At 44.0% G+C, this 25,338-nt stretch overlaps 2 protein-coding genes across 15 annotated transcripts in view; both read right to left on the reverse strand.

Moving 5' to 3' along the window:
* NRG1 (neuregulin 1) overlaps window positions 1-25,338 on the reverse strand; it is a 452,970-nt gene that overhangs the window by 83,420 nt on the left and 344,212 nt on the right. For 5 of the 14 annotated variants that reach the window (XM_064642116.1, XM_064642114.1, XM_064642113.1 and 2 more), the window contains exon 1: window positions 17,657-18,284. The exons of 7 other annotated variants lie outside the window; for them this stretch is intronic. In XM_064642116.1, the coding sequence (XP_064498186.1) occupies window positions 17,657-18,284 (628 nt within the window). Of the gene's footprint in view, window positions 1-17,656; window positions 18,298-18,775; window positions 18,859-25,338 lie in introns of those variants that run through there. 2 more of the 14 variants (XM_064642125.1, XM_064642112.1) reach the window with 2 other exon arrangements.
* On the reverse strand, window positions 18,734-19,026 carry LOC135407231 (uncharacterized). The gene has a single exon (XM_064642127.1). It carries the CDS (start codon window positions 18,893-18,895, stop codon window positions 18,734-18,736), a length of 162 nt encoding a protein of 53 aa, XP_064498197.1. The 5' UTR covers window positions 18,896-19,026.

The following is a 25,338-nucleotide window of genomic DNA, read 5'->3' on the forward strand; positions in this document are numbered from 1 at the left end:
CTGTGTGGTGAGGGATTTTGCTCCTGTCCACTCATGCAAAGTCTGTCCTGATGAGTTCCTTATCCAAGGCAGGAGGGGCAGGTTTTGAGCTTGGAGATGTGTCTGGTAATGGAGGGGGAGGTTGGAGGATGTAGGGACACAGTGGTCTTGGCACGAAGCAGTTCTCACATTACACAGCATTAACTAAAGGCTGCCATACAAAATGAGCCAGCAGCTGTAACTTTGTTTTTGTAGAGGTTTTGCATACAATTACAGCCCAAACCAGCAGGCACTGCAGACTAAGGCAGGCTGTTGCAGCTATGGGACAGCCTTCTCACATGCCCCTAAGGAGCAGTCACAAACTTTGCCCTTAGCTGGGCAGCACAAGGGACGTCCAACCTGCTTGGGAAGTGGTTTATTATTGGCCAGGCATCGGGGTTGGCACACACTGCTTCTGCTGAGGCTCAAACCTGCAGCTTTCTGCCCTGTTGCTCTGAATTCCTCTGGCCTTTGGTCCAAAGCAAAGCCAAGCCCTGCCAGATCCATTATGCCAAAAGGATGAACATGAAGAGATGCTGCCATGCCAGCCCTGAGAAAACAGACCATTGTTGCCCGTATTGCACAGGACAGTGCGTCTCTCAAAACAGCACACTTGTGCTTGTGGAAAGAGCTGATTAGTTCTGCCCAACTCAGATAATAGTCAGCCCCTGTGGCACTTCAGTGGTACCTTAGCAGCTGGGTTAGTATAGAGTTTGGATGAGTCCTTCCCCAGGCAACTACTGCACAGTGAAATACCGTTTTGTGATAATCCAGGACCTGATGGGATTTCAGAACCCTTCTCTGCTGCCACAGGCTCCTGAGCTTGCAAGAACTCAGTTTCTTAGTGTCAGGAAGACCCTGCACTGCAGGAATGACAAAGCAGGAGTTATGCAGACAAATACATTTTATGAGAAGCAATTATGGAGCCGAGCATGTCTGTGTGAGAGGAACTGAGTAAAACGCTACTAGGAAAGGTCTGGTATAACTGTCATCCCTAAAATTGGCAACACACTGGGAAGGGGAGTGGGAGCCTGTATGAGAATCCTCATTTACTAGAGAGCTCTCTATCTGTCTCTGGAGATTTATGAACCTTGTAGCTTGTTCACTGTTAATGTCTTATGCTCCTGAGAATCCCTTTTTGGTCAGAATAAATGATGGCCTCCCCTGCCATGGCAAGAACAGACTGTTATATAGTTCTCCAAAAGAACTTGACTGCACCATGAAAGATGAAACAGCATGGCATTTCTTTTGAAGCAAAAGTAAAACTAGTTATGCTCTGCATCTGAGTTCTTTCTTTTAGCGAAAGAAAGAGAGATGAATAATAGATGGTCCCCTGGAAATATTGTTCCAGCAGATCTTAGCTGGAATCAGGCAATGTTAATATACTAGAAGCTTTCAAGATTATTCTATTTAATCTCTGTAACAATATAGTAATTTTAGCCTAGTGAGAAGCCATTGCAACTATCCCCTTCCCCCTATAAAGACCTTGAATCTGTAAGTGAAAGGAGGTCTTAGCCATGTCCCAAGGCAATAGATAAAAAGCCTTTAGTTTCCCTGTCATTCTCTAGAAGGGTCAGATAACCAGGACATGATATAAGGCACTGCAATCAGGAAACAATATACCACTAAAATGCTTCAGGATGCAAGGGACCTCTAAAAAAAAAAGTACCTTGGAAATAGAAAGTAGATGAGGGTAGTTGAGAGACAGTTAATCACAAATATCAGTGACAGCAATAGGATAATAAACCTTGTTTACAACAGATGTTTTTGGTTTTGGAGTTGTCAAATCTCTAAGAAAGGATGAGAAGATAGGGCCATAGCATATAAGGCCACCTCCCACAACATCCTGAATCCATGTTTCTCAGTTATCTTCCAAATACTGAGATTTAGTACCAGTAAAAGTCCACACCAGCATCAGAGATCATCCCAACAAAGTAAATGAAAAAGTGCTTGGATGTTCCAGTGTGTTTGGTAAAAGCTTAGCAGTCAGGCCTAAAATTAAAGCTTCATTAATCAGGCACCAACTCACACATGCACCCTACTGTAGAAGTAGCTATGAAAAAATAGGTATGTTTCCTCCGAATGATTTTGACTCTTGTGACAGATCAGCCCCCTCCCATACCCACCAATTCATTTCAGTTGTCAAAAACAGCCTACAGTGTGATTCCTTTCTGCTCAATCTGAATGCAAAATGGATGTATCATGTGGTAGAGCATCACTTTGGCTGCTGATGGTTTGGGAGCCAAGCAGTTCTTTACTGTTTGGTGTCCAGGAGGTGTGCAGCATTTTGTCTTATGACTTGTGGACTCCACAAACTATGCAACCCTGCCCAGTAACAGATGATAATGAGAAGTCTCGGAGCTGCTGTTTCCCTGCCTTACAGCTGACTGCTCCTCCTGTATTTACCAAAAAGTGCTTGGAGTGTAGGATGGATATAGGTTGTGACCCGAGAAGGTGCAAAGGCCAGGAAAACACATAAAAGAACTAGCAGATCCTGACTAAATTTAACTGTCGGCATAATCAGACTCTGAAGAAGGATTAAGACCTCCTCACGGCCTACAGTCCTGAACAACAACCAGCCAAGTCTACAGCCCTGTACTGGTACCCTAGCATCAGTCCTCACCTAAGGGGCAGTATGTAATCTGCTTTCAGACTTCTCCAGGCTACTGTGTGAATCCACCATCTTCCCCCAGAAATGTCTGCTCTGGAAGATGAATTAGCAGCAAAGGGCTGCCACAAATGAGATGCTCTGTGCAGCACGTGAGGCTCTGTGCAGCACTCCTTAGGGACTGGTCATGGACCAGCAGCACTCTCTCCCTCTTGGGGCACCCCTTCAAACCATGCATTCATTCTAGTTTTATGCAAATCTCCATTCTGACTGTGAGTTGTAGCCCTGTGCCAGCCACAGCATTTCTAAGTGGGAGCCTACACTGATCATACAATAATACTCATAAGCTGAACTCTAAGGACTCTTGGAGGTAAGACAGATGGAAAAGACATTTGTCCATTCATTTGCACATCCATCCCCTGACAGCCAAGCAACACAGCCTCACCTAGGCAGTACACTGGCTTCATGTGGCTGGTGAGGTCAGTTTCCTCTCTGCTCAGTGGACCACTGGAGAAGAGGATCACAAAACAAAGACAAAGCAGAACTTGATCTCCTAGCTCTGGAGCAATGCCAAAATCCCTTGATCTCTCCACTGTCACTGATGTTGGAGCAGAGGTCTGCTGCCTTTTGGTTATTGTGTGTGGTACCAACAAAGTTGTGATCCCTCCATTGCAGTACACAAGGGCCACCAGGCTTTTGTCCCTGCAGTAGGCTTCACGTGCTCTGCTCTACTTCCAGTAATTTCCCTGTAGTTTCACACTACATGCTTTCCAGAAGGCTTGTTTAATTCTGAAGTGGGATTTAATGTGTTGTCATGGTGTCCCATCCTAATTGTGATGCAGCAGAGTAATTCAGACCATGGCTCAAAACATGTTTGAGTCTTCTGTACATAGCACCATAGCAGAGCTGAGCTCAGATGTAAGGAGGATACAGCTCCCTGGGGTATCCCAGCAACTGGTCACGTGCTGAGTTTGGTATAGGAGATATCCCATGCAAACCTTCATTTGACCTCCCTCCTCAAATACAAGTCTGGCAGTGACCCAATCCCATGCATTTGTGCTCTGTACCAATCTGTCTATCTGTAACAAACTCCATATTAACATTGGCGTTTTCCACTCTGAAGAAACAGTATTAATCTGTTTTGGAGCTGATTTCATGCAGGACACTGGGAATAAAGCACATCTAATGTAATCAGTCTTGCATTTCTAGCTGAGGCAGTGCTTAGGTTGCTTTTTACTAACAGCAGCATCTATAAGAACCAGTATGTATCCCTGCTGCAGAGAAAAGCAAACTGGCAGGAGAAGAAAGGATTGTTCCTGGCATCATTTCCCCACCTACACAGCAGAAGGCAGAGCTGTATCAAGGCAAGCAATTATCCTCAATTTATTATAGTAATGACAATAGTGAAGGGCAAAGCTAAAAAATCTTTCTGGACTGGGCTGACAAGCAAGGAGGGGGTTTCTGCCAAAGGGATTGCACTCAGGCCTGTGAGTGGCCCATGAGTGTTCAGAGTGCTTACATCCCTTCTTCTCCTGCCCAAAGGGTCTCCCTTTTTGCCCACTGGGCTGGAGCTGTCCCTGTGCTACATACCCATAAGATCCCTGCAATCTCCATAAGCAGCCAAAGGGTGAACAACTAGTCTATGACACTCCAGGCTCTACCCTTTGGAAAATGTCGCCAGACCTTGGTTAACTTGTCAACTGTCAAAGTGAAACACTGTTTGTTGTTTTTTTTTTCCTGAAGGAAACCATTAGCTAACAGTCTATTACATTCAATGACAATGACAGAAAAACAGTCTGACTTGAAATGTCAGGATCTGATTTTGTTTACATTTATTTCATCCATTTTTAGCAATAAATGCCAATGAAGACATATTGTCTTCCTATGTATTTAAACAATACTTTGTTTCACTGACTCAAAAAAAACCAAACAAACTACATTTCAAAGGGAAGGATTCTGGAATGATTTTTGCTTTGATGTGTCTTTATGCACATATGTCTGTAAGTATATATCTGTACTTACTACCCTTTATTCACCAGTTTTCTGCCCTTCCTTCCTGGATTTTCATTAGTACATGCTACCACTTAAAGGGAGGACAGCTGCCTCTCAGGCTGTGGGACTGCATTCTTGGTGCTGCCAGAGGTTTCCTCTGTGATACAGGCTAAATCACAGAGGCATCTGTAAGAGGGGCTGTTGACGCGCAGAGACCATGAATTCACCCAAGCAAGGCAAAACATTTGTAAAGTGTCACCTACAATGTTATTATTGACTCATGCTGTGTAAAAAGGGACTGGTGAGTATACTTCCTTAGTTCTCTCCCAGGCTTGTAATGGATACGAGTGTAGGCTGCTGTCAAAACATGTATTGGGTGGTGTTAAGTGGAAGATCACTCTACTATGGTTCTTTCCATTTCATGCCACGCAAGCTGGGGTCCTACATGGTCCTGCAGCACACTCTGCAATGATATTACAATGATATTGCAATGATATTGCAAAGCTCACAGCACCAGGCAATGGCAGGCTGTGGCAATGCAGGTGAACAGTGCGAACAAAGTCGTCATTACATCTGCAGCAACACCCTCCTCTACTTGCAGGTCTGGATATTGCTGCACACGCCGCCCTGACACTTGCAAAGGAGAAGGTGATGTGTCCCCCCATAGCACAGTTTTCTCTAGTCCAGGTTAGGAATATCTCCCCACATCTTGAAACCTGAACAGCCTCGAGCATTTCAGCACTGTTCAGCATGCAGTCCAAAGGGCTGCCGTGCACTGCAGTGACATTTCAATCACAGTGGCCATTTTCACATCAGGTTGAAGCCCATTAGCTGCTAAACTGGCTACTTCCCGGCGCTCAGCTGAAGGAAGCACTTTGTTGGGAGCATAATCAATCTTACCACAAAACTCTGGCTGGTACTCTCTCAGGTGATTAAACAGTCACATGGGAGAAAAATGACACAATTCAAGGCTTGCTCTTAACCGAGCTAGGACATGAAAAATGAAAACTGTCACTATACTACTTAGACTCCCTTACATCACCACCTCCAAAAAGGAGCCATGAAGTGCAGCCCCTCCGAGATGGGTTTATGCATAATTCAAAACATGAGCTGCTTTAAGGAGCACAACTCAGGGTCCAAATCTGCTGAGAATTACAAGCAGCACGAGCTTGAAGGCTTCTCAAGCAGTGAAAAGGGCAGATCACTAACAATGCGAGAAAATGAAGCACAGGAAAGACTGAGGTTGAGATCACACATGGGAAGTCACAACTTGACAACTTCAAAAGCTCTGTTAACAAGTGAACATCCCCAGAAGCTCTCATAGTTTTACAAATATCACTAGATTTGTGGTCCTTCTGCTCCATGGTCTTCTTTTGCTTTATGAATATTCACTGGATGGGCTCTCCACAAGAATGTAATATAAGGCTTTTGAAATAAGTAGAACTTAAAGCAGATTTCAAAGTGTCATTCCAAGATTTCAAGTGATCATCCCAACATTTCTTTTATTTTTACGTTCAAGCACAGAGAGGTTGAGCTGCAACTAGAAAGGTAGAGAGTATTTCCAATCCTGAATTCACCACAAGGTAAGACAAAGGCAAGTGTAGCTGAACTGTCCATTATTTTCAGGGAAGACTAGAGTCAGTGTGTAGGATAAGAGTTGATTCTAGTCATTATTCTAAACATGAAGAAATCTGCATTCACCCAAAGTCACTAGAGGGAGGAATTTGAATTTGCTAAAACTTCTCTCTTGATGAGGTTGGGATATGAGTCAATCACCTTGGGGTAACATGTTACTGTGGTACAATTGGTGACATTACTGGTTGGGACACACATTCTTCCCCTGTGGTTGATGAAAGTTAGTTAACCCCCAAAGGAAAAATTCCAGCAGTTTAACAGGTTTATCCTTAAAAGAACCGTGGTAAACTTCTAACTTGAATAATCTATTTTCAGCTCACTCTTGCATGATGCAGATTTCCTTGACAGATCTGAACACTCCACATTTTCTCCTATGTGACCTGTCATTACACGAAAGTCGTGATCAGGTTATTTGTCTGATCTTTCTCTATTGACTGACATTTTTAAGTCTTCTTTTGAAGGGGCAGTATTTACGTGACTTGAACAACATTTGCAAATAATGCTTTTTTTAAAAACTGTGCCTAAGTTTCTGATAAGTCATAATTTTGGATTAATTATCAGGAAAAAAACCCCTGTCATTACGTCATCATCATCTGTAAAACAGGATAACGTATGAAAAATAAGATACGAATTAAATCTAAGTTAACATCAGACAGTAGTGCTAGTATACCCATTTGTTAAAAATCAATGGGTATTAGCATCCTGAAAGCACTGGTAACAGCCCTGAGAAGACATTATAGATAATTTCCAAAAGCAAAAGCAGAGCATAACCACGTACTACTCTGCAACTTGGGGAACCTGCTGATACATTAGGGGCAAGTAAATTCAGATCCAAGTTCTTCTTTGAATGCTGGCATGTTGACCTGTGATGCTCTCTGGATCTCAGTCCTGTTCGGGAAGCATCAGAATCTTTTTCTGTCTTCTTTATCTTCAGCCCCCTCCCCTGCCAGCTCTGCCCAGCCAAGTGGCTTGAGGGAACTGATACTTCCACTGATTCACAATTAGTCAGTCTGCTTCGTGGGCTCGTAGCAGTTATCTGAATACACTTACAGAACATGTCTTTTTAATCCTTCCTCCAAAATTGGAGAAGTAAAAACTGCACACATTAAACAATCAATTAGCAACAATTAGGAAAATTACAGGGTTGCTTGAAAAGCTATACTGATTTGAGGGGCCTCCGTTAATCTCCACAGCATGGCAAATTCAAACGCTTGGAGCTAGCAAACAACAGAAAGGTTGCTAACCATGTTCTTAAACATTCACATGTTCAGATCCCCTGTTGAGGGCTTTGCTGGCCAGGTGCCATTTTATAAACCAAAAGGAGAATTTTAAAGTGATAAAACCTTAACTGACTTTGAAGAAAAGGCTGTATCCTAATGCATTAATTGGCTTTTTCATCCAGAAACACAGCCTTTCGTTGTTCACAAAGAGAATGTATGTCCCAAAAATTATTTAGCTGAAGAAATTCTCAAAAATTGTTACTGATGATGTTCAAAATCTATTAACACTATCACTAAATCAACATCTCCAAAATGTAGGGTGGACTGACTAACCTCCATGAGGCAACTGCTGGAGTGCACTGAGAAGTTTTGAACCAAGTGATGAGGGGGAATATCAGAGAGACTCTGTGCAGTCTCTGCTGCACAGGCACAGCAGAGTGTGACTCCAGCCCTTGCGGTGCCTAGAGAAAGAAGGGTGTGAAGGGCACTTCCTTGGATCTCTGCATCAATGAGGAAGGAGCCCATACTCATCATGGACGGATGGTAAGAGGATCTGCGCTGCAGAGGATCCATTAGAAATCCATAATGGACAGAGTGGATGATTGCATTCCTAGTCCAGATCCTCAGCAGGGAGAAGAGCTGCTTGGGGATTTGCTGCAAGTCCCAGGCAGACTACAGGTATCTGTGGCACTAGGGAACAGATTTTTCCTGCTTTCTTCCAGTCAAGACAGTATCTTCCCTGCTCTCCTGTGCTTGATAGGTAAAATCACTTCTTTCCAGTTTCCTGGCCCTTTCCTGGCTACTTAATGATGTTCCTTTCTTGCAAATAAGAGCTCAAGCCTCTCCAAGTCCCTGTTCCAACACAGCAGGAAGCCTTTTCTCTTTCTTCTTATCCTATGCCCTTTAATTCCTGAAACCATAACAACGCACTCACTAGTTTGTTCCCTGACCAGCTCAGACAAGATACATAGATGATCATTCTTCCATTCCCCTGTAGTTGTCCCTCTCACCCTTCATTTCCCTTGCTAAGGCAGTATTACTGTCACACTGCTAGCTGTCCTGCTGAGCACACCCACAGCTCAAGAAAAGCTATCTTGAAAATATAACAATGTCTTAAAAATCCAAGCTATCTTGAAATTATTAACCATTGTGACTTTCTTGATATGATCACGCCCCACTATTCTCATGTCCTGTGATGACATGACATTTTTGTGTCCTGTTTCATTATGCTTAGGCATAATGAAACCCTGTTAGGCTAAGTCCCTCCAGCAGATCCACTGTAGGACAGAAATGCAAAGGAATCCATCACATAAGCAAAGTGTCTTTAAACTGGGTAAACAGGAGCAGTGCAAACACCAAAATCCTTCCAACCCCACTAATCCATGCACTAGGGCTGTTTCCACCTTCGGAAGGAAGAACCAAATGTTGGAGGAGTTGAGATAATAAGGTGGTTGAAGAACACAGTGATGCAGTGGTCCTTGGGCCAACAATGGGAGAAGTGCCAGCGGGGCACAGAGGAAGGAATCTTTGCAAGTGTGATCAGAAGTCAAGCAAATAGCGGAATTCTGCACAGTTAAAACCATTGAGTCCACCCAAGAAGCCTTGCTGAAGGCATCCTTCAGAGCAGGATAGAACCAGATGGAGAAAGAAGGAGCTGAAACTCCTCTGAAAATGTACACAGTGTTGCCAAGGCCAGGCAATATTTGTCTTCTCTTTCCTTGACAGGACCTTAGAATTGTTGTTCCACCCCAGTAAGAAGAAATATACAACCCTGAGAGTTAAAGAAGCAGGTTAAGGAAGGCCCCTGCATGTATGAGTCATAGGTCTTTTACACTGATGAGATATTATTATTATTACTATCATTAATTATTATTATTACTTATTTATTGCTTAAAATATTGAACAGCCACTGGTTCACACATGCTACAGTAGCCACATGCTACTTCATGCATCTTGAGTACTTCTGAACAGTGACCAAGACACTGAACAGAATTTTTGGGTCCTTCACTGGAATTTTGAACTAGTCCATGTGTAAGTACTGTATCAAAATTACAGCTCTATTTATCTGAAAAATAAGAAAGCGTGAAGGGGATAAAAGAATTCAGAGACTGAAAACAATTCCCTTCATGAGGAGAATTGTGGAGCTCAGCCTGCCTGTGCTGTCGAAAAGGCTTACCCAAAGGTGAGCTGATTACAGTGTACATGCACCTCTGTGAGTGGAAAATACACACCATGAAAGAGCTTTTCAATCTAGGAGAGAAAGGTGCAAGCGAAAGAATGACCAGCATACAAACACGTATTTTCTAAGTCAAAGTAGGCAGATTTGTTTAAGAGAGATGTTAGAATAAGGGAAAAGGAAGATAATGTCTCGCTCTAAGGCGTCACACCAAAACTAGTGTGAGTCTGGAAGAAACCTTAGCCAGGATGATGCTGTGTTTTGTAGGTGATGGACCAGTGCATTCCAGCACTCCGCTGGGTCTTACAGGGCTACAGACCTGAGAACCTTTATGACAGTGAAAATTCAGGCCATTTCATTCAGGCTGAAACACTAAATTAATTATCCAGATTAATTTAGTGTAGGGAAAAGCCCAAGTTTTTCTTCTCAGGGTGCTGTTCCAGTAGCTTTTCACTGGCTTCCAGTTACCACCTTGGAAGATTCAAGTCATCTTTTATGAGCTCAGAGTTTTTCCTTTTTTTTTTTTTTTGCATAAGAGAAAGGCTTTGAACGAGCTTGATACTCTTTTTTTTGTACTTTGATCTGTCTAATCACATGAACTAATTGACTCTTAAAAATTGTAAAATTCAAATATCTTTCAGGAATTCCATAGAAATACTGAACTATGTCACGAATCATGCTTAAGATCATAGCTTCATATACTCCCCTCAGTGCCATGTGACTATCAACCCTGTATTGATTTCCTTTCATCTCAAAACTGAGGTGATACTCATTGCCAAAATAAAAAGCTGTCTGAGTTTTGAGAATGCACTGCCAGCAGGTTCCAGGATGAAGCAGAGATATAAAAAAGTGGGGGAGGGGGTAGCGAAAGCATATGTGAAAAAGCTGAATATATTCTTGAGAGAAGACATATATTGAAATAGGGCTTTTCTAACAAAAAAATACAGGAGCAAAGGTAATAGATGGATGCTACAATACCACCAACCTTGTCCAGATCTGCACGGATCTTGCCTCTGGTTTAGCTTAGAGAAGCCTTGAGTGGTGGCCAGCCATGTCCCACTGGTTTGTTCCTGCCTATTTTTCCTCAGCTGAAACCTTTTTGTCTCAGTGACTAAGACTGTACTGGGGAAGGAGGAGTGGGGTGAGAGGCCGGATGAGACAAGTCAGGGTGTAAATAAGGAGACTTTACATTGCCCCAAAATAATGCATTTCTCCCTTGCTGCTCGCTAACTGCCAAACAATGGTCATGCTCAGGTTTCTGAGTTTAATGTGTGTCTCCTGCTGAGTCTGATACCTCACACAATGTTTTAAAGGGAGAGATCAAGTTGTGATTCACAGGGCTCACTCTCCGGGAAACTGGGCTCCCTGCAGTAAAACCAGTAAAGGTAGCCAGTGTGCCTAATATAAAACAGTCTACAAAAGGCAGTGCCTGCTACTCTCTATGGTCTGCCTGGGGAACAAGAGGGCAAAAGCCTTTACCAGAAGATACTCCAAAACCACTTATCCATCTCCGAAGTTATACACCATGACTCAGTCCTTTCGTGATTTCATGCGGCTTGAACATGACCTGAAGCACAAAGACTCCTGTCTTTGTTTAACTTAATGCCTTGTAAAAAAAAAAGAGAACTTTGAGCCCAAACAGATCTGAATTCCTCAAAGGAAATTATTCTCTTCCATCATTCAGTAAAAGTCCTTTCTCCTAACTAGGTGAAACAGGCATTTTCCTTCCAGAATTCTTTTATCACCTACCATGACATCTTTTAGGGCTGTCTGCCCTTTCCTGAGAGACAGAACAGTCTCTGCCCAGGTACTGTCTGCAGCAGATTGGCATCACATGTGCTCTCCCTGAACCAGCTGCCTCATTGCATTGCTATTGATTCCGAGTTGGATTTCTGCAGCAAATCTATTGCATTTCCATTAGCAAGACTGCAAATGATGAAAACGCTCATTTGTATCATTCCAGCTCTGCACCACAATTAACCTGCTACTTAGCCTCCAGCAAACCAAATTCTGCTTTCTCATCTGAAGCAGAGAAAGGCTTCTCTGTAACCAAAAGTTAGGCACAGCAAATCTGAGTGCATTTATTTCAGTGCATTAATAGGAAATAAAACAGTACAATAAGTATAGAAATATGGCAGATATGGAATGAGGATAATTTTAGTCCCCTACAGGGGAAATCCAAACCCTGAGTTTTGTAACTATATCAATTATTAATCAGTTTTGCTTAGAAACTTACGATACAGTACAATCTCAGATGTAATATTTAATAAAGAAATAATGGCCATATACTGCATATACCTATTGTATTTTCTATACTCACATATGCATCTGTATATAAATGAGGAGGGACAACATGCAGAAGCTCCACATAGTACAAATACATTACACCCCCAGTGAAGGTTACAAAGCAAAATGAAGTTTTAAAAAATAAATACAAGTGCAGACTACTGTTTTGTACTACGAAATTCAGATTGTTATTAAGAAAAAATACTTTGGGAAATACTGCTTTTTTTTTGTTCTGCACATGATGCATGGTGCATGAAAGGAAGGCCACACCCATGACATAAATTAGAAAGCCATAAATTTGGGGTGCTTGTCCAAGAGAAAGAAACACAGGACTGATCAGTACACTTCGCTGCAAGTTAAAGAGAGGAACTGTTTCCATTCCAATCAATGAATGCTAAAAAGGGGGATGGTAGAGGCACAGAAAGTAATAAAACAAAAAATTTGTCTAAACAAATTGTAATTGCTGAGGACATTTTAAAGACAGTGTGAACCAACTGGACTGGGGAGAGGAAGTGTCACTTTAGAAGGCTTAATGGACCTGAACTCCCTAAAATTTGCTGCATCTTCTGCACCTCACCTCATCAGTCCCCATGAGTGTTCCTGTCACAAGCATATACATCTGTGAGCCACCATGACCTTTGGAACAGCACAGAAATACAGACTGGCTGGCTCAGTCCAGTGGCACTTGCTTTACTGCCACTTGTTAATGGAGGTCCACGTGTGTCTCCTGGGCCTACTGAGATCAGCATTTCTTTACTACACTCCTGAGTTAGGCTCAGAACTTGTCTGGTATCTTAACTGCGATTATTTGTAACTTTCCTTTGGCAAGATGTTGTTAATCCGCAGAATACATCAAAGAAAAGTCGTGGCTTTTGAAATGAGTCCTCATGCTGCGTGGTAGATATTTAACTTAGAATCTGAATTGCAAGGGTAGTCTCCCTGTAGACTCATGGAAGAAACAGGGTTACTCCTGCTAGTGTCACTCTGGTAATCAGCTTGGGGAGGTCTCTCCCTTTATGCTGGATATGAAGCTGGAGGCCTCCTAATGTAGGTGCTAATCAACATCCACAATGTATCAGAAATGGAGCAGCACCTGCTTTAAGGTGCTCTCCCCCTGCATCTTCAAGCTTTAGGAAAAAACCAGTCTCTCCTGTGGTAATGCCCAGTACACAGCAGTGAGCACAGAAAAGGCTGGTATATAGCTGGTATATACCATCTGCCCTCCCCTCCTGTGAATGCAGTCCCTGGTGGCATTCTGAGACATCCCTGACCTTGACACAATTCAGGGATTGCCAAGTATGGACTCAACCCTATGGTGTTGTGATGGGGATTTGAACTACAGAGCGCGGGTCAGAATAAGACTGTTTCAAGAAAAGAACAAACACTGTGTGAAGCTGCTATGAACAAATCCTCCTTGCCCATAAGCTGAATCCTTCAGTTATAGGGCTGAAGCACTTATAACTGGAGGGAGAGGCTCCCTCTAGCCTGCCATCAAGCTACAATACAGACCTTCCCAAATCACTGTGTACAGGAGAAAGGACATCAAACGCGGAGCTGAGAAAGAACAGGGGGAAGTGAAAGAGACAGAGCAAAATTAGGAATATTTACAGTATGATACCACAGCAAGGTACAGGTTAGTTTTCATTCAATTTTTTCCCATTTCTAGCTCTAAAAAGATATAAGAAATTCAGCCATTTTGCCTGGATAACTTTGGAGGGGAGCTGAGACTCTTTCCTAGGTGTTTACCTAGGTAAACCACTACCAGACCTCAGAGGCAACCTTTTAACACCTTTTTCCATTGAGGCTGAAAAAGCAGCATCAGTTGCTGATGCTGACCCAGCACATCTGAAGTGACAGCAGAAATCAGAAACATGAGAAGGGAGCTGTCCTAGTCAAGGGTGGTTGACAGGAACACAGAGCCCTTTCTCCACTTTGCCCTGTTTTCCAGGCGATGGCCAGCATGAGTGAGACAGGAAGGGGCCCTGCCTGCCTCCCAGGGGACATGCACAAGTCTGGTGCTGCATTGATGCACCTGCCTCTGCATGTTATAAGCACCACAGGACACAGAGGTGGGGATATGGAGACATGTTATTGGTCATCTGCTGGCCACCAGCATGGCACAGTGTGTGCAGCTGGCCCATCAGCGTGTGGCACCTGAGATGCGCAGGGAAGCCAAAAGTGAAAAGGATGCAGGGGTAGCGTGGATGTGCCACCAGGGACAAGCACCCTCTGGACACTTCTCTCTGATGGGCTCTTTGCTCTGCTCACAGGGAAACCCACTCCAAGCAAAGTCATGCTGTGGCAGCTGTCTCCTGCTCTACCTCTTGTGCGCCCTGTGCCAAGTTGCAAGAATTGTAGTCCCAAAACCAAGGGCTGCTTGGGCACCTCTGCTTTGGGACAGACCCAAAGCACAGGACCACTTGTGCCACTTTGGCAGAGCTGTCACCACTGAAAGGCAAGAACCACACAGGCCTTGCTGTTCTTTTTGGAGGAAATCTGCTTAAATGGAAAGAGAAAGCAGTGGGAAGACCTTTAAAGAGGGGAGTGGTTGGTTTGCAGGTGTATAAAAGCAGCTATTACAGAACTACAGAGCTGAGTCTATTATCAGCATGGGTAAAGGGTGGAATTGTATTTAAATGTGATAGTGTAGGAAGAAGTGAAATTTATCTCCTAAACTGAGTTAGCACTATTACAATCTGCATGTCTTCTCACAGGAAACGAGATTGTAGGTTAGTGTGTATGTTATTATTTTCTGCTTATAGTAAAATCTTCTCTGGTGTAACTGTGCTAAGATTGACAAGCTTCCTAAGTAAGAGAATGCTTTAAAACATTCAGTTTCCCTTTCTGTTTCAGGAAAGGATAAATGACATTATAATGCAAAACGTAAACCAAATGGGAAGGAATATTTCTGTATTGATAAAGGGCAAAGTATAATAATAGGAGTGAGACCAGTCTGAATCTAGTACACCAGACACAATTACAAGGGTTGTCTCCCTTCTGCTTTTTCTTCCAGGCTCCAAGAAAGAAGAATCAATTAGCTCTCTGCAGACTATGACCTTGAAGGATGTAGCTTTAAGGGGAATATGCTGAGTAAGACAGAAAAGAGAGGAGAAGAGAAAAGGATTTGGAAAGTCATGGAAGGGCTAGGTTCAGAAACAGTACATCAACCACAGAATATGAAATGTGTCAGTTCTTTTTTATTTCTGCACTGGAAAAAAAAATTCAGCACATAAGGGACCTTCTGGGAAGAAGTTACTGCACTCTGATTGAAAAGGAAAGAAGGGCACTGAGAAGCAAAAGAAGGGACAATCCAATTTGCAGATGCTACTTTTCAAGCCATGTCACTGAGAATTTTATAGCTGTCAAAGGCATTAAAAAAAAAAGCTAGCACTGATGCAATCTGTCAACCTCTCCAACAAATCTTGCTCTACATAAAACACAATGATGTGTTTGAAATGCAGCTGTTTCAAAAACCCCAAGACAGTGCTTTTAGAGCTGTCCAAAAAGTTCTTTTTATGCCTCTTGGAATTCTTAGGCAGATCTTTTGCAGTGCATTTTTCCAGTTATATTTTCTTATTTTTCTTTGCAGAGGATTACAGCTGCTTGCCATAGTCAGAACTATGTGCCACAGTTAGAATAAATTCTGTCTACACAACCTTCTGCCTCAGAGCAACCCAAACTTGACCTGCTGCCAGTTCTCCCTCTCCTTTCAGTCTGTAGCTATCGGAAGACTGTGATGCCTTAATACACATTTATCTTTAGAAAATTAATGCAACAGTAAAAAAAACCAACAATCAACCCCCAAAAATCAAACAAATCCCCCTGCCCTCTCCCCCATACACCTACACACAAAAAACCCCCCAAACCTAAAACCTAAAAACCCCTTTGACCCAATCACTTAGCTTCTGGACAACCATTTATTTTCCAGATGTGAGCAGATCTGAATGCAGATAATGGCTTTTTGTCAGTGACTGCTCCAAAGACTCTCTTCCACCCCACCTCCTCCTTCCTTTACTTCAGAGATGAAGTTAGCATGTTATTGGTAAAGGTTTGCTTCATATGTGGAAATTCAAGAGGAATTCTTGAGGCAATTTTGACTGGATAGTGTTCTCTCGTCACTTTATAGAGTAAAAGTGCTGTCCTATATTTAATGTCACAATATTTGCACAACAAAAAAGATATTATGCATCAGCAATATTAAAAAAAGCACAAACCAAAACATTTAGAATAGTACTATATAATTGCAAAGGTGGTTAATTCAAGTAATATCACAGACAAAGCCCCCTGTCATTTAACAGTACAGCAGTATTTCCCTGTTAGAACTGTTTCCATCAGACAAATTACTTTTAACCCAAAGGATGGTTATCACCATTATCTAAGCAAAAGGAAACAGGGTTTTTACAGGAATATTTAAGACTTTCTTTCAGTGATTCTGAAACTGCTGTTCAAGATTGACTCCCAGCTGAAAGGACCTTCTCTGAAATCACTGTAGTTATGCTGGCAAGGTGGTTGGCCCAAAATGTTAGATCTAATCCAAATGCCACGTATCTATACCAGGTCCAGTGCTAGTGGGGCTAAACTTAGCAGTGGAATTATGGTGACTTCAGGGCTCCAGGGTGAGGTCCAGTATGTACCATCTACAAGGTAGCCAACCTGCAGCATTACGGGGAAGGCATGAGGGAGGGTAAATGACATGGTGTCCTGCAAGGAAATTTGTGAGGAATGCAACTGTGCACTCTGATCACTGCAGCTTTCTAAAGGAAACCTCAGCCCTGTGCTCTCAGCACAACGGTGCGTTGCCTTCTCTTTTACTAGAGTTGCAAAATTTTACACAACTCAGGGGGTTGCTGGCTTGATTTGCTCCGGATTTGGTGGGTTAAAGTCATGAATGTCAAAGAAATGACACTCCAGCAATGCAGCATTTTGATGCTCTACAACTGCTACTGAGAAAATAACACAGGTACCCTGGATGTTTCCTGCTTCCAGGACGAGCGAAGTCTAATTCAGAAATTGATTCCTCCTACATTGGCAAGAATAATTTCTTGAAATGCCCCACAAAAGACAAAAAAGCAATATATGAGAAACAGTTTCAATAAGAGTCAGCTTCTAGAGATGGGAAAAGACACAGAGAAATCTGTGCTTTGCTCTTAAGAGAAAGATCATAAGCTAGATGCTAAATTAATAATTCCCAGTTTCTAACTGCTTCATATAGGCTGTCACTTTTTCTCACTGGTCTGAGTGTTTCAGTAGGATGATAGGGATATTTGCCAGCAACAGATTTCAGGAAGGATGTACCAGAAGTGCTCTGCAGGCAAGGCAAAGAAAATGAACATACATGGAAGATCCAGCACAGGACGCAAATCAAATTTCTAAGAAAAAATAGACCATGTGGAATAGCTATCAGATACACAGTAAATCACGTATTTCCCTACAAGTGGATGCAAAGAAAAGGGTGGTATTAGGCCTTTATAAAGATCCCAGACAAAGCCCTCTTTACCCTGCACAGTCCAGAACTAAGTGCAGAGGACGGTAGATGCTCTCCTCAAAGGTAACCCATGCCATACCTGTCTCAGCACACTTAAGCTTTGCATGCCAATCCTATGCCCTCCTTGTGGACAGTCGCAGAACAGTGAAGTGCCTTTTTTTTTTTTTTTTTTTTTTTTCCCCTTTCTGGTGAAAGGGGGGGGAAAAAACCCAAAGAAACACACAGCTTTTACTTACAAAGTTTTGGAGAAGTTTGGAGATTGGTTTCTGTTGCTTGTGCCTGAGACGCTGTGGTAGGCTCCAGGGCGGATGGTGACAGCGAAGGTGCAGCAGAGGACAACAACCCAACATCTAGGATGCGGTTATACAGAGAAGGCTGGAGGAATGGTTTGGAGGACACAAGTGAGCTGGCACTTTGCACTGTCACTTCAGCCTTGCTCTTGGGGCTAGGTACGAGGAATGGTGAGGCATACACCTCCGAAGGCACCCGGGCAGACAGAGCTGTAGGATCCACAGCGCTCTTTGGGTCTTGTCCTATCCTCCCAGGGTCAAGGTGGGTAGGAGAGTCATACTCAAAAATCTTGTCCACAAAGACCCACTTGAGGCCAGCAATGCAGAGGCAAAGGCTAAGCAGGCAAGCCAGGATAGGGGCGATGCAGATCTTTTCAGAGTTGAGGCAGCCCTTCAGTCGCTCTGCCTCCAGGCACGCACAGCAGGTTGCGGCAAGGCCTGCTATCCCCTGGACCCTCCTGTCCTCTCTTTGGGTCCCCGGCATGTTCTCCTCATCTGGGAGCCCGTTGAGGGATGCATCAGGGCTCAGCTGAGCTGAGGGGCTGGGGAAAGTGTCGGCAGCTACTTCAGACATGTTTAAACATCAGCTCTCAAACAGCTCACCTCCAAAAGGCCTTAACTCTATCACAGTCCATTACTGTGAGACACAGACAAAAAGAGATGGTAGTAATAGTCACAGTGCTCTGCAAAAATCAGAGTGGGAGTCAATAAAAGGTCCAAGCTCAGCAACGTCATCCAAACTGGGAGAGGAGTAACGCACAGGAAAAATTAGATGCCCCCCGGTCCCCCTGCCCCCAAGCCCTCTGTCACTCTCTCTGCTTCTCTGAAGCGAGAACAGCTTTGCAATTACTGAGCTCCTGTTTGCTAGCCACTTTTATAATTCCTTAAATTCCTCTCAAGCAATTTCAGTTCTTCTGAAGGAGGGAGGAAACATTCCCCCAAAAGCAAGCACAACAAAACAAAACAGGGGGAAGGAGGGTGATGAGATAAAGAAAACCACAAACACTGAACAAACTGACCGGATTAAGTGAACCAGTAGCCCAGAGCGAAAGGCAAGACTCTCACCTTGAGCGTCTGAGGCTGGTATCTGCTTAGACGAGGAAAACAATTGTCATGCGGTAGAAGGAGCAAAAGCAAAATCTGTAACAACAGCGGCAGCGGCAGAAGTGACAGTAGCAGCAGCATCCTGTCGTGTTACAGCGGCGGCTGAAAGAGGCTGAATCATTACAGAGCAGCAGGTGCTCGCTGTCTGAGCATCACTGCAAACAATATCATTACACAGAGGTTTGAAAGGAAGAGCGATGCCAAGACGGTGGTAACTCCCTTTCTCTCCCCTCCCTCTTTGTCCTTCTTAAGCGCTCATTCACTTTCCTCCGTTCCCCCCCGCCCCGCTCCCCCAGCCCCCTCGCAGCCTGTTTCCCTGCTGTACAGACTCGCTCCTTCCTCCCCTACCCCACCCCCCGCCCTCTGCAGGGCTGCTCTGAGGGAAATCAGTACACCCAGCAACGCAGGATTGTCAGTGACTTCCTATTTTATCCAATTAGGAGGAATAAAGGCCATCAAATCAAAGAGAGGGAGCGGGCAGGAGTTGCGCACCCACCCGCTCCCTCTCTCCCGGCAGAGCGTGGCCAGAGGCGGCGGCCATCGATGGCAAAGTCCTCCGGCAAGGACCGGGTGTCGGTGGGAGCTCTTTGGGTTGGACTGGGCTCGCTCAGCCTGATATTCGATCTCTCCCAGGGGGAAGACCTCTTTCCATAAGCAATTTCTCCCTGCCCGACACCTAGAGACAGCTTTTCTTTACAAGCTCCTGAATAAGTTTTGTTCCCTAGGAATAGAACTGGGATGCGTCTTAGGTAAAGCGGAGGCAATAAAAACCCCCAAACCATTCCTGTCTCTAACAAATTTGCATTTAAGATATTACAAAGATATTTGCACATTTTTTTTAAAAAATTCCATTTTTCCAGCCTCCTTTTCCAAACCCCTCCTCTAAAACCAAAAACCAAAGACTTCACACTAAAATCTGCTCCCGAATGTACTTTCAAGAGCTCACATGTTGCTAGCTCATATCCTCACTCCACCTTAGACTAAAAGAAAAAAAAAAAAAAGGAAAAATAAAAGAATTTTATTATTCATTATTATTTATTAAAGGCTTACACTTTGTTCTTAAGTTTGACTGTCATTTGTCACCTCTACCAATACCTAGCACTACCATTTCCACCAGTGCAGCACACTGGTAAATTAACGGTCCAGTTAACATAATGAAAGTAAGATTAGAATCAGATCTATTCCCTCTTTTGTCTCCCACAGAAAGTACACCTGTGTAACAATACAGACATATGTATGAGAGGCAAGGGGATTATAACACTATTTCCAGTTCCTTGGACTTAATGAAAACACTTGCATTGAAGATTTGCTGATGTGAGCCCCTCTTTCTCCTTAGTATAAATGGCAGCAGGATGCATAAGGAAACAAAGAATCAAGTGCTATAAATTGCTCTGAACTCATTTTTGCTGGTATCTTAGGCATCTGAAAGGTAAATCCTTTGTAGTTGCATATTTTTGGTAGTGTTAAAAGAGGCATCTGGCTCTACCCACGTTCTCTCTCTGCCTCCAACTCCCCTACCACCCCAGCCCCCCTTCCATGGGAACATTAGTAACATGCACATGAAAAAGGTTTATGAAAATCTCAGTGAATCCCACCGTGTTTTCACAGACTGCCACGTCAAGGACTAATTGATGGATGTCTGATCACAGAGCTTCCTGTGAGGCTGTAGTAGCCAACTGAAGTAATCATGATGCTACTACAATCAAGTGCCTGGAGCATTTATCTTAAAGCACAGCCAGTAATAACACTCTCTGGAAGAATGTAAAAAGATAAATCATCATACAATCTAGCCTACATTACCACTAAAAAGTCTGGTCCTTAGGTTAATGATGTGATCAGTAACCTCAGAGAGAATGAACAGCTTGCACTGCATATTTACATACATGGCTTCCCTTATTATAAAGCACATGTTCTCCCTAGCTGGTAATACCTTACATGAGTGCAGCCTCTCTGAGTATCCCAAAACCTATTTCAAACAGCAGTAGCAACACAGCCCAAAGTGTAACATCACAGCAGCATTGCCATGACAGCTGCGGTGGTCCGTGGGTACAAGTAATCAAGGTTTCTAGAGAAAGGATATACCTTTCATTAGATTAACTGATAAATATGGGAAAACCAGACATGCTTTCGCACACACAAGCTGCTCCTCAGGTGTGAAGCTACAGCATCACTCTTCAAAGAGGAGTGCAAGTTGAGAACCATCTGGGAATATTCTCTTCATTGCACAGATGAGATACTACAGTATCTGAAGGCTTGGTAGAAATGTTTTAGAATGTCTTTCCTTCTTTATCCATATCTAGTTTTTCAACCTTCCTATTTCCAGTAAGACAATTTTCCCTACTGACACTTCTCTGAGTTTGTCTTTAATCCACTGCCCTTTCCGCATCTTTCCTGCGCTGGTCCTCCTGACAAACAGCCTGTATTCATCCTTCAGTAATCTTTGCTACTCTCCATCCTTCTCACATTTAACTGCTCTCCTTTAAACTATGTTTCTGCTTTGCTCACGTCTTGCTGGTGCTGCGATGAACAGAAGTGCATGTGGAGACCTTGCACCTTCTTTACAAGGGTTGCCGTGAAGTTAAACCGAACACACGCAACGCTGTGGAGCTGGACAGAGGGACAGCGTGATGCCTGCTCGGGGACACATTCAGGGGCTCCTCTGAAGGTGGGTGCATCACCCCCCTTCTCACCCTGCTGCTGGAGGGACTGTCAGCTCGCACGGACCGGCAAAGTCTCTGCCAAAGGGCTCCTGTCCCAGCCCGCCTGGCTAAACCGAGCCTGGACAGCATCTCTCCCTGCCTTTCTCACGCGCTTCTCCACCAGCAGGGCCCAGCCTGCCTGCAGCAGCTCCTCCCGGCAGGCAGGCAGGCAGGCAGGCAGGCAGGCACACTCGCACACCCCCCGTCGGCTCCGTGGCCGCAGCGTGTCCGTGGTGCCTGGCTCCGGGCCAGGCTGCAGTGCCCTCCTCCGCTGCGGGTCCCTTCCCCCGCCGCACCTCCAGACCTGGCGCGCAGGCTGCCTGCCTCAGCATCGCGCGGCTAGCTCTGACCAGACCTCCTCCTCCTCCTCCTCCCCTCGCCTCCCTTCCCAGGGAAGCCTGCAGAGCTGATTCAGCCCCCCGGGGGCTGCGGGGGCTTGCGGCGAGGAGAGCGGGGCGGTGCCCGGCACCCTGCCCCCGCCTTCGGAGGTGCCCGGCGGCTCCCGCTGTTCCCCGGCCGAGAAGGGAGAAAGGCAGTGCTGAATCATCTGCCAGGCAGCATCCCAAGCCCCGAGCCACAGGTGGCCAAAGCCAGGGCCAGGACACAGCCTACCTGCCATGCTGTAATCCGATACTGCATGGGCCGGCTCCTCTCTGGACCTTTGGGCCAAAATGCAACCCCGTTCTCTTTTTACCACGTCGGGGTGGGTAAGGGAGAACAACACCTTCTGTGACAGCTCTCGAGGCTGCAGTAAAGGCTGGCTGATGATGGTCTCTCACTTTGGGTCTGAAGATACAGTTTGCTGACTTTGGGGGTCCTTTCTTCTCCTCTTACCCCCAAAGCAATGCAGAAACACTTTATCCCACAGCTCCTGTTTTGAGCTTTTTATGTTTCTATTGTGGCATGCTGTGCTTAAAGATGGATTCTGGCCCTAGCTGGAGGAGATGAGTGCCTGGGAAAAGTCAGCAATTGGTTCATTGAAAGGGAGACCCTGGAAGAAAACAGGAGGAAGCATGACCTTGGAGGTAACAAAGTTTTACTAGGGTAGCACATTGGTGGTAAATACAGAAGGATAAGGGAGGAAATAACTTGCCTGTTCATAATTAGGTTAGCTCCTTGTGCAAAGATTTATTTCTGATTACCATGTGGCTTGGGCCTCTTTGGCTGAGAGGAAAAAGCAGTTTGAGACTACACTAATGAAGCTAATCTATGACTGAGATTTGGACTCCTGCCATATGTAAATGACAGGTTGAAAATCAGAGCCTTAGAAAACTGTAATTTTGTTTTGTGGAGTATTTTTGTGAAGAATCAAATGGTTTTTTACAAAGTTTCACTCCCAAAAGACTCAAGGAGATACACAAAGCCAAAGACAGCTTTAACCTCCAGCCTGTGATGAGGAGTTTGCCAGTTTTACTGGTGCTAAAAGGAGGCTGACTTCATATTACCAAACTGCAGAGGATCATTATCTCTGGTCACCATAAATATGTGAATAGATGTGTGACCATGACTGACATCATCCTGAAAACTAGAGCAGCAGGGACCATTTAACTCATCTGACCTTCAGTCATATCATAACCACACCCAAACCTGCTGAAAGTTTTGGAAAGTAGGCTTGGTGAATCATTCTCATGGAAGCCATTGGATTTTAAATATCTAAGATTCCCAAAGAATTTTCTACTTTCTTGCAACTACTGGGACATCAGGAAATTAAAATGCATCTTCATAGGCTCACGTGTCCGGATCATAGCTTAAGAGAGGATGCTCAGAGAACCATACATCAGTGCAGGACAAGTGATCCCCACACCCACCAGTTCTTCAGAGAGGAGCAAGCAGCAGCATGCGGCATCAACTGCTCCGTCGTGTGTTTGATTGCACCCCCTTTTCTATCATACATCGAGAAATTAAAAGCATTGTAACCAAGAATCTAATAAGAAAAAAGTGCATGCTCATTAACAAGAGATTGATGAGGAAGATAAAAGGATCTCTTTTTATTGATTGCACTTTCTTCAAATTAAATAAGTGCACCACTTAACGATGGAGGAGTGACCCAAAGAGAGTGATCAGGCCCAATGAGTGACATCACTGCCAGCAGTCATGGTGTGGGGAGAGCGGGCTGTAACACATGGTACGAAATTATTCATTTATTCATTCTTCCACTGTTTCACCAACCTCCCTAATCCATCTCCCTTGGACTGATGCCAGCACTCTTTGAGTCCTTCCAAAAGCTCTTACTAGGAACCTCATCTCTCAGCTGAAATGGCACAAGAAAAAACCTTCATTTTGCTTCTATGCTGGTCCTGTCACTGGAACTCTAAATGCTAAAATGTGACAGGCTGTCACCCACACAACACCCCCCCCCCCCGTTTTTCACCTGATGGAAAGCAAACAGGGTGTATGTGACAGTGCTGTTTGTGTGCTTCTGCCCATTCCCATCACCTTTTTCCCTTTATTTTTTTAAACCCTCTGGCCATTTGCAGTCATATGTGACTGAGGAGATGAAGATCAAGCCTGTAAGAACATGCAAGAAAAGATGAGCTCTAAAAATATGAACCTTTAAGCACATATTCAGCCATAGACATGAGGGTAAATATGTCAGTGTCAACAGAATCATTAGTGTCCTTAATTCATTTGGTATAAAGGGCTGCTGTGGGAAGACCCCCTACCCTCTGACAGCATAGGAGATTGGGACATGAAGAAGCTGTATTCTAACACTCTCTGTACCCTCAAACCAAACCAACTGTATTGGAATGCTGGTGTGTCAGAAGCACTTCCTCACAGTGGAAATGCCTGAAATTCAGTATGCAAACTGCAATGCTTGTGAAAAAGGTTGAGAGAGCTCACATTGCCTCTGTGGCAGTATTTTCTGTATTGGCATCACATGTGCACATTCACACAAAGCCTTTACACCAGGAACATGCTTCCTATAAGACCAATAGCTGTGGCTTGCAGAAACAGTGATTTGAAAAAAACCCCAACAAAACTACGGTGGCCGTTTTAAGAGATGTATGTACTTTAAGTAGCTACAGCCAGTAACTGAAACTGAAAACTACCATAAAATGGGCTGTTATTTTAGGGGAACCAAAAGGTATTCTGAGTCTTTTCATCTTCAAGTGAAATGTGAGACACTGAGTTTCTTTTATCCTATTCAAAAACAGAGCTGGTGGCACTACACGAGACACAGAAATAGGACATCAAACTACAAATTTCAGGGTTTTTCGTCAATGGCACTGACTCATTCCCGCAGCCTCTGCTCAGTCACAAAACTGGGATGGGCCTGCTATTGTTCAGGCTAATGATAATTAGCTCTGCCATGTGGTAAAGGAGCATTTAAGAGATGCAAAGACATGTAATGTGCTCAGCTAGGCTCTTCTGCCTGAGGGCAGAAGCAGATGGACAAAGTCCATGTGCAGTTTTCGGGTGGGTTTTTTTTGTTTGTATTTTTTTTGTTTGTTTGTTTCTTTTTTGTTGTGTTTTGTGGTTCTGTGTGTGTGTTTTGTGGTTTTTATTGTTTGTTTGGTTTTGGTTGTTTGTTTTTTTTTGTTGTTTTTTTTTTTTTGTTTTGGGTTTCTTTTTTGGTGGGAGGGGGGTGAGTCTGTTATTTTTTTGTTTGTTTGTGGGCCTGTTTTTTCTCCAGATCTGACACCCCCTTCCCCCTGTCAGTGGAGTCTCCATCAAACCTGCTGGGGTGGTTGCATTTATTTATTTTCATAGTGCAGCACTGAGCAGGGGTAGCACTCCAGTCTCAGGGCTCAGGCTTGATCATTAACTCCCACCCACCTCAGTGCTCAAATGTATCTGCATACCTGCATTTGAGCACTTTATTCA

Source organism: Pseudopipra pipra, chromosome Z, assembly GCF_036250125.1.
Source record: "Pseudopipra pipra isolate bDixPip1 chromosome Z, bDixPip1.hap1, whole genome shotgun sequence".
Classification (NCBI taxonomy): Eukaryota; Metazoa; Chordata; class Aves; order Passeriformes; family Pipridae; genus Pseudopipra; species Pseudopipra pipra.

Excerpts from the sequence above, each read along its gene's own strand:
- LOC135407231 (XM_064642127.1), bottom strand. The coding sequence starts at position 18,895 with ATGCTGCTGCTACTGTCACTTCTGCCGCTGCCGCTGTTGTTACAGATT.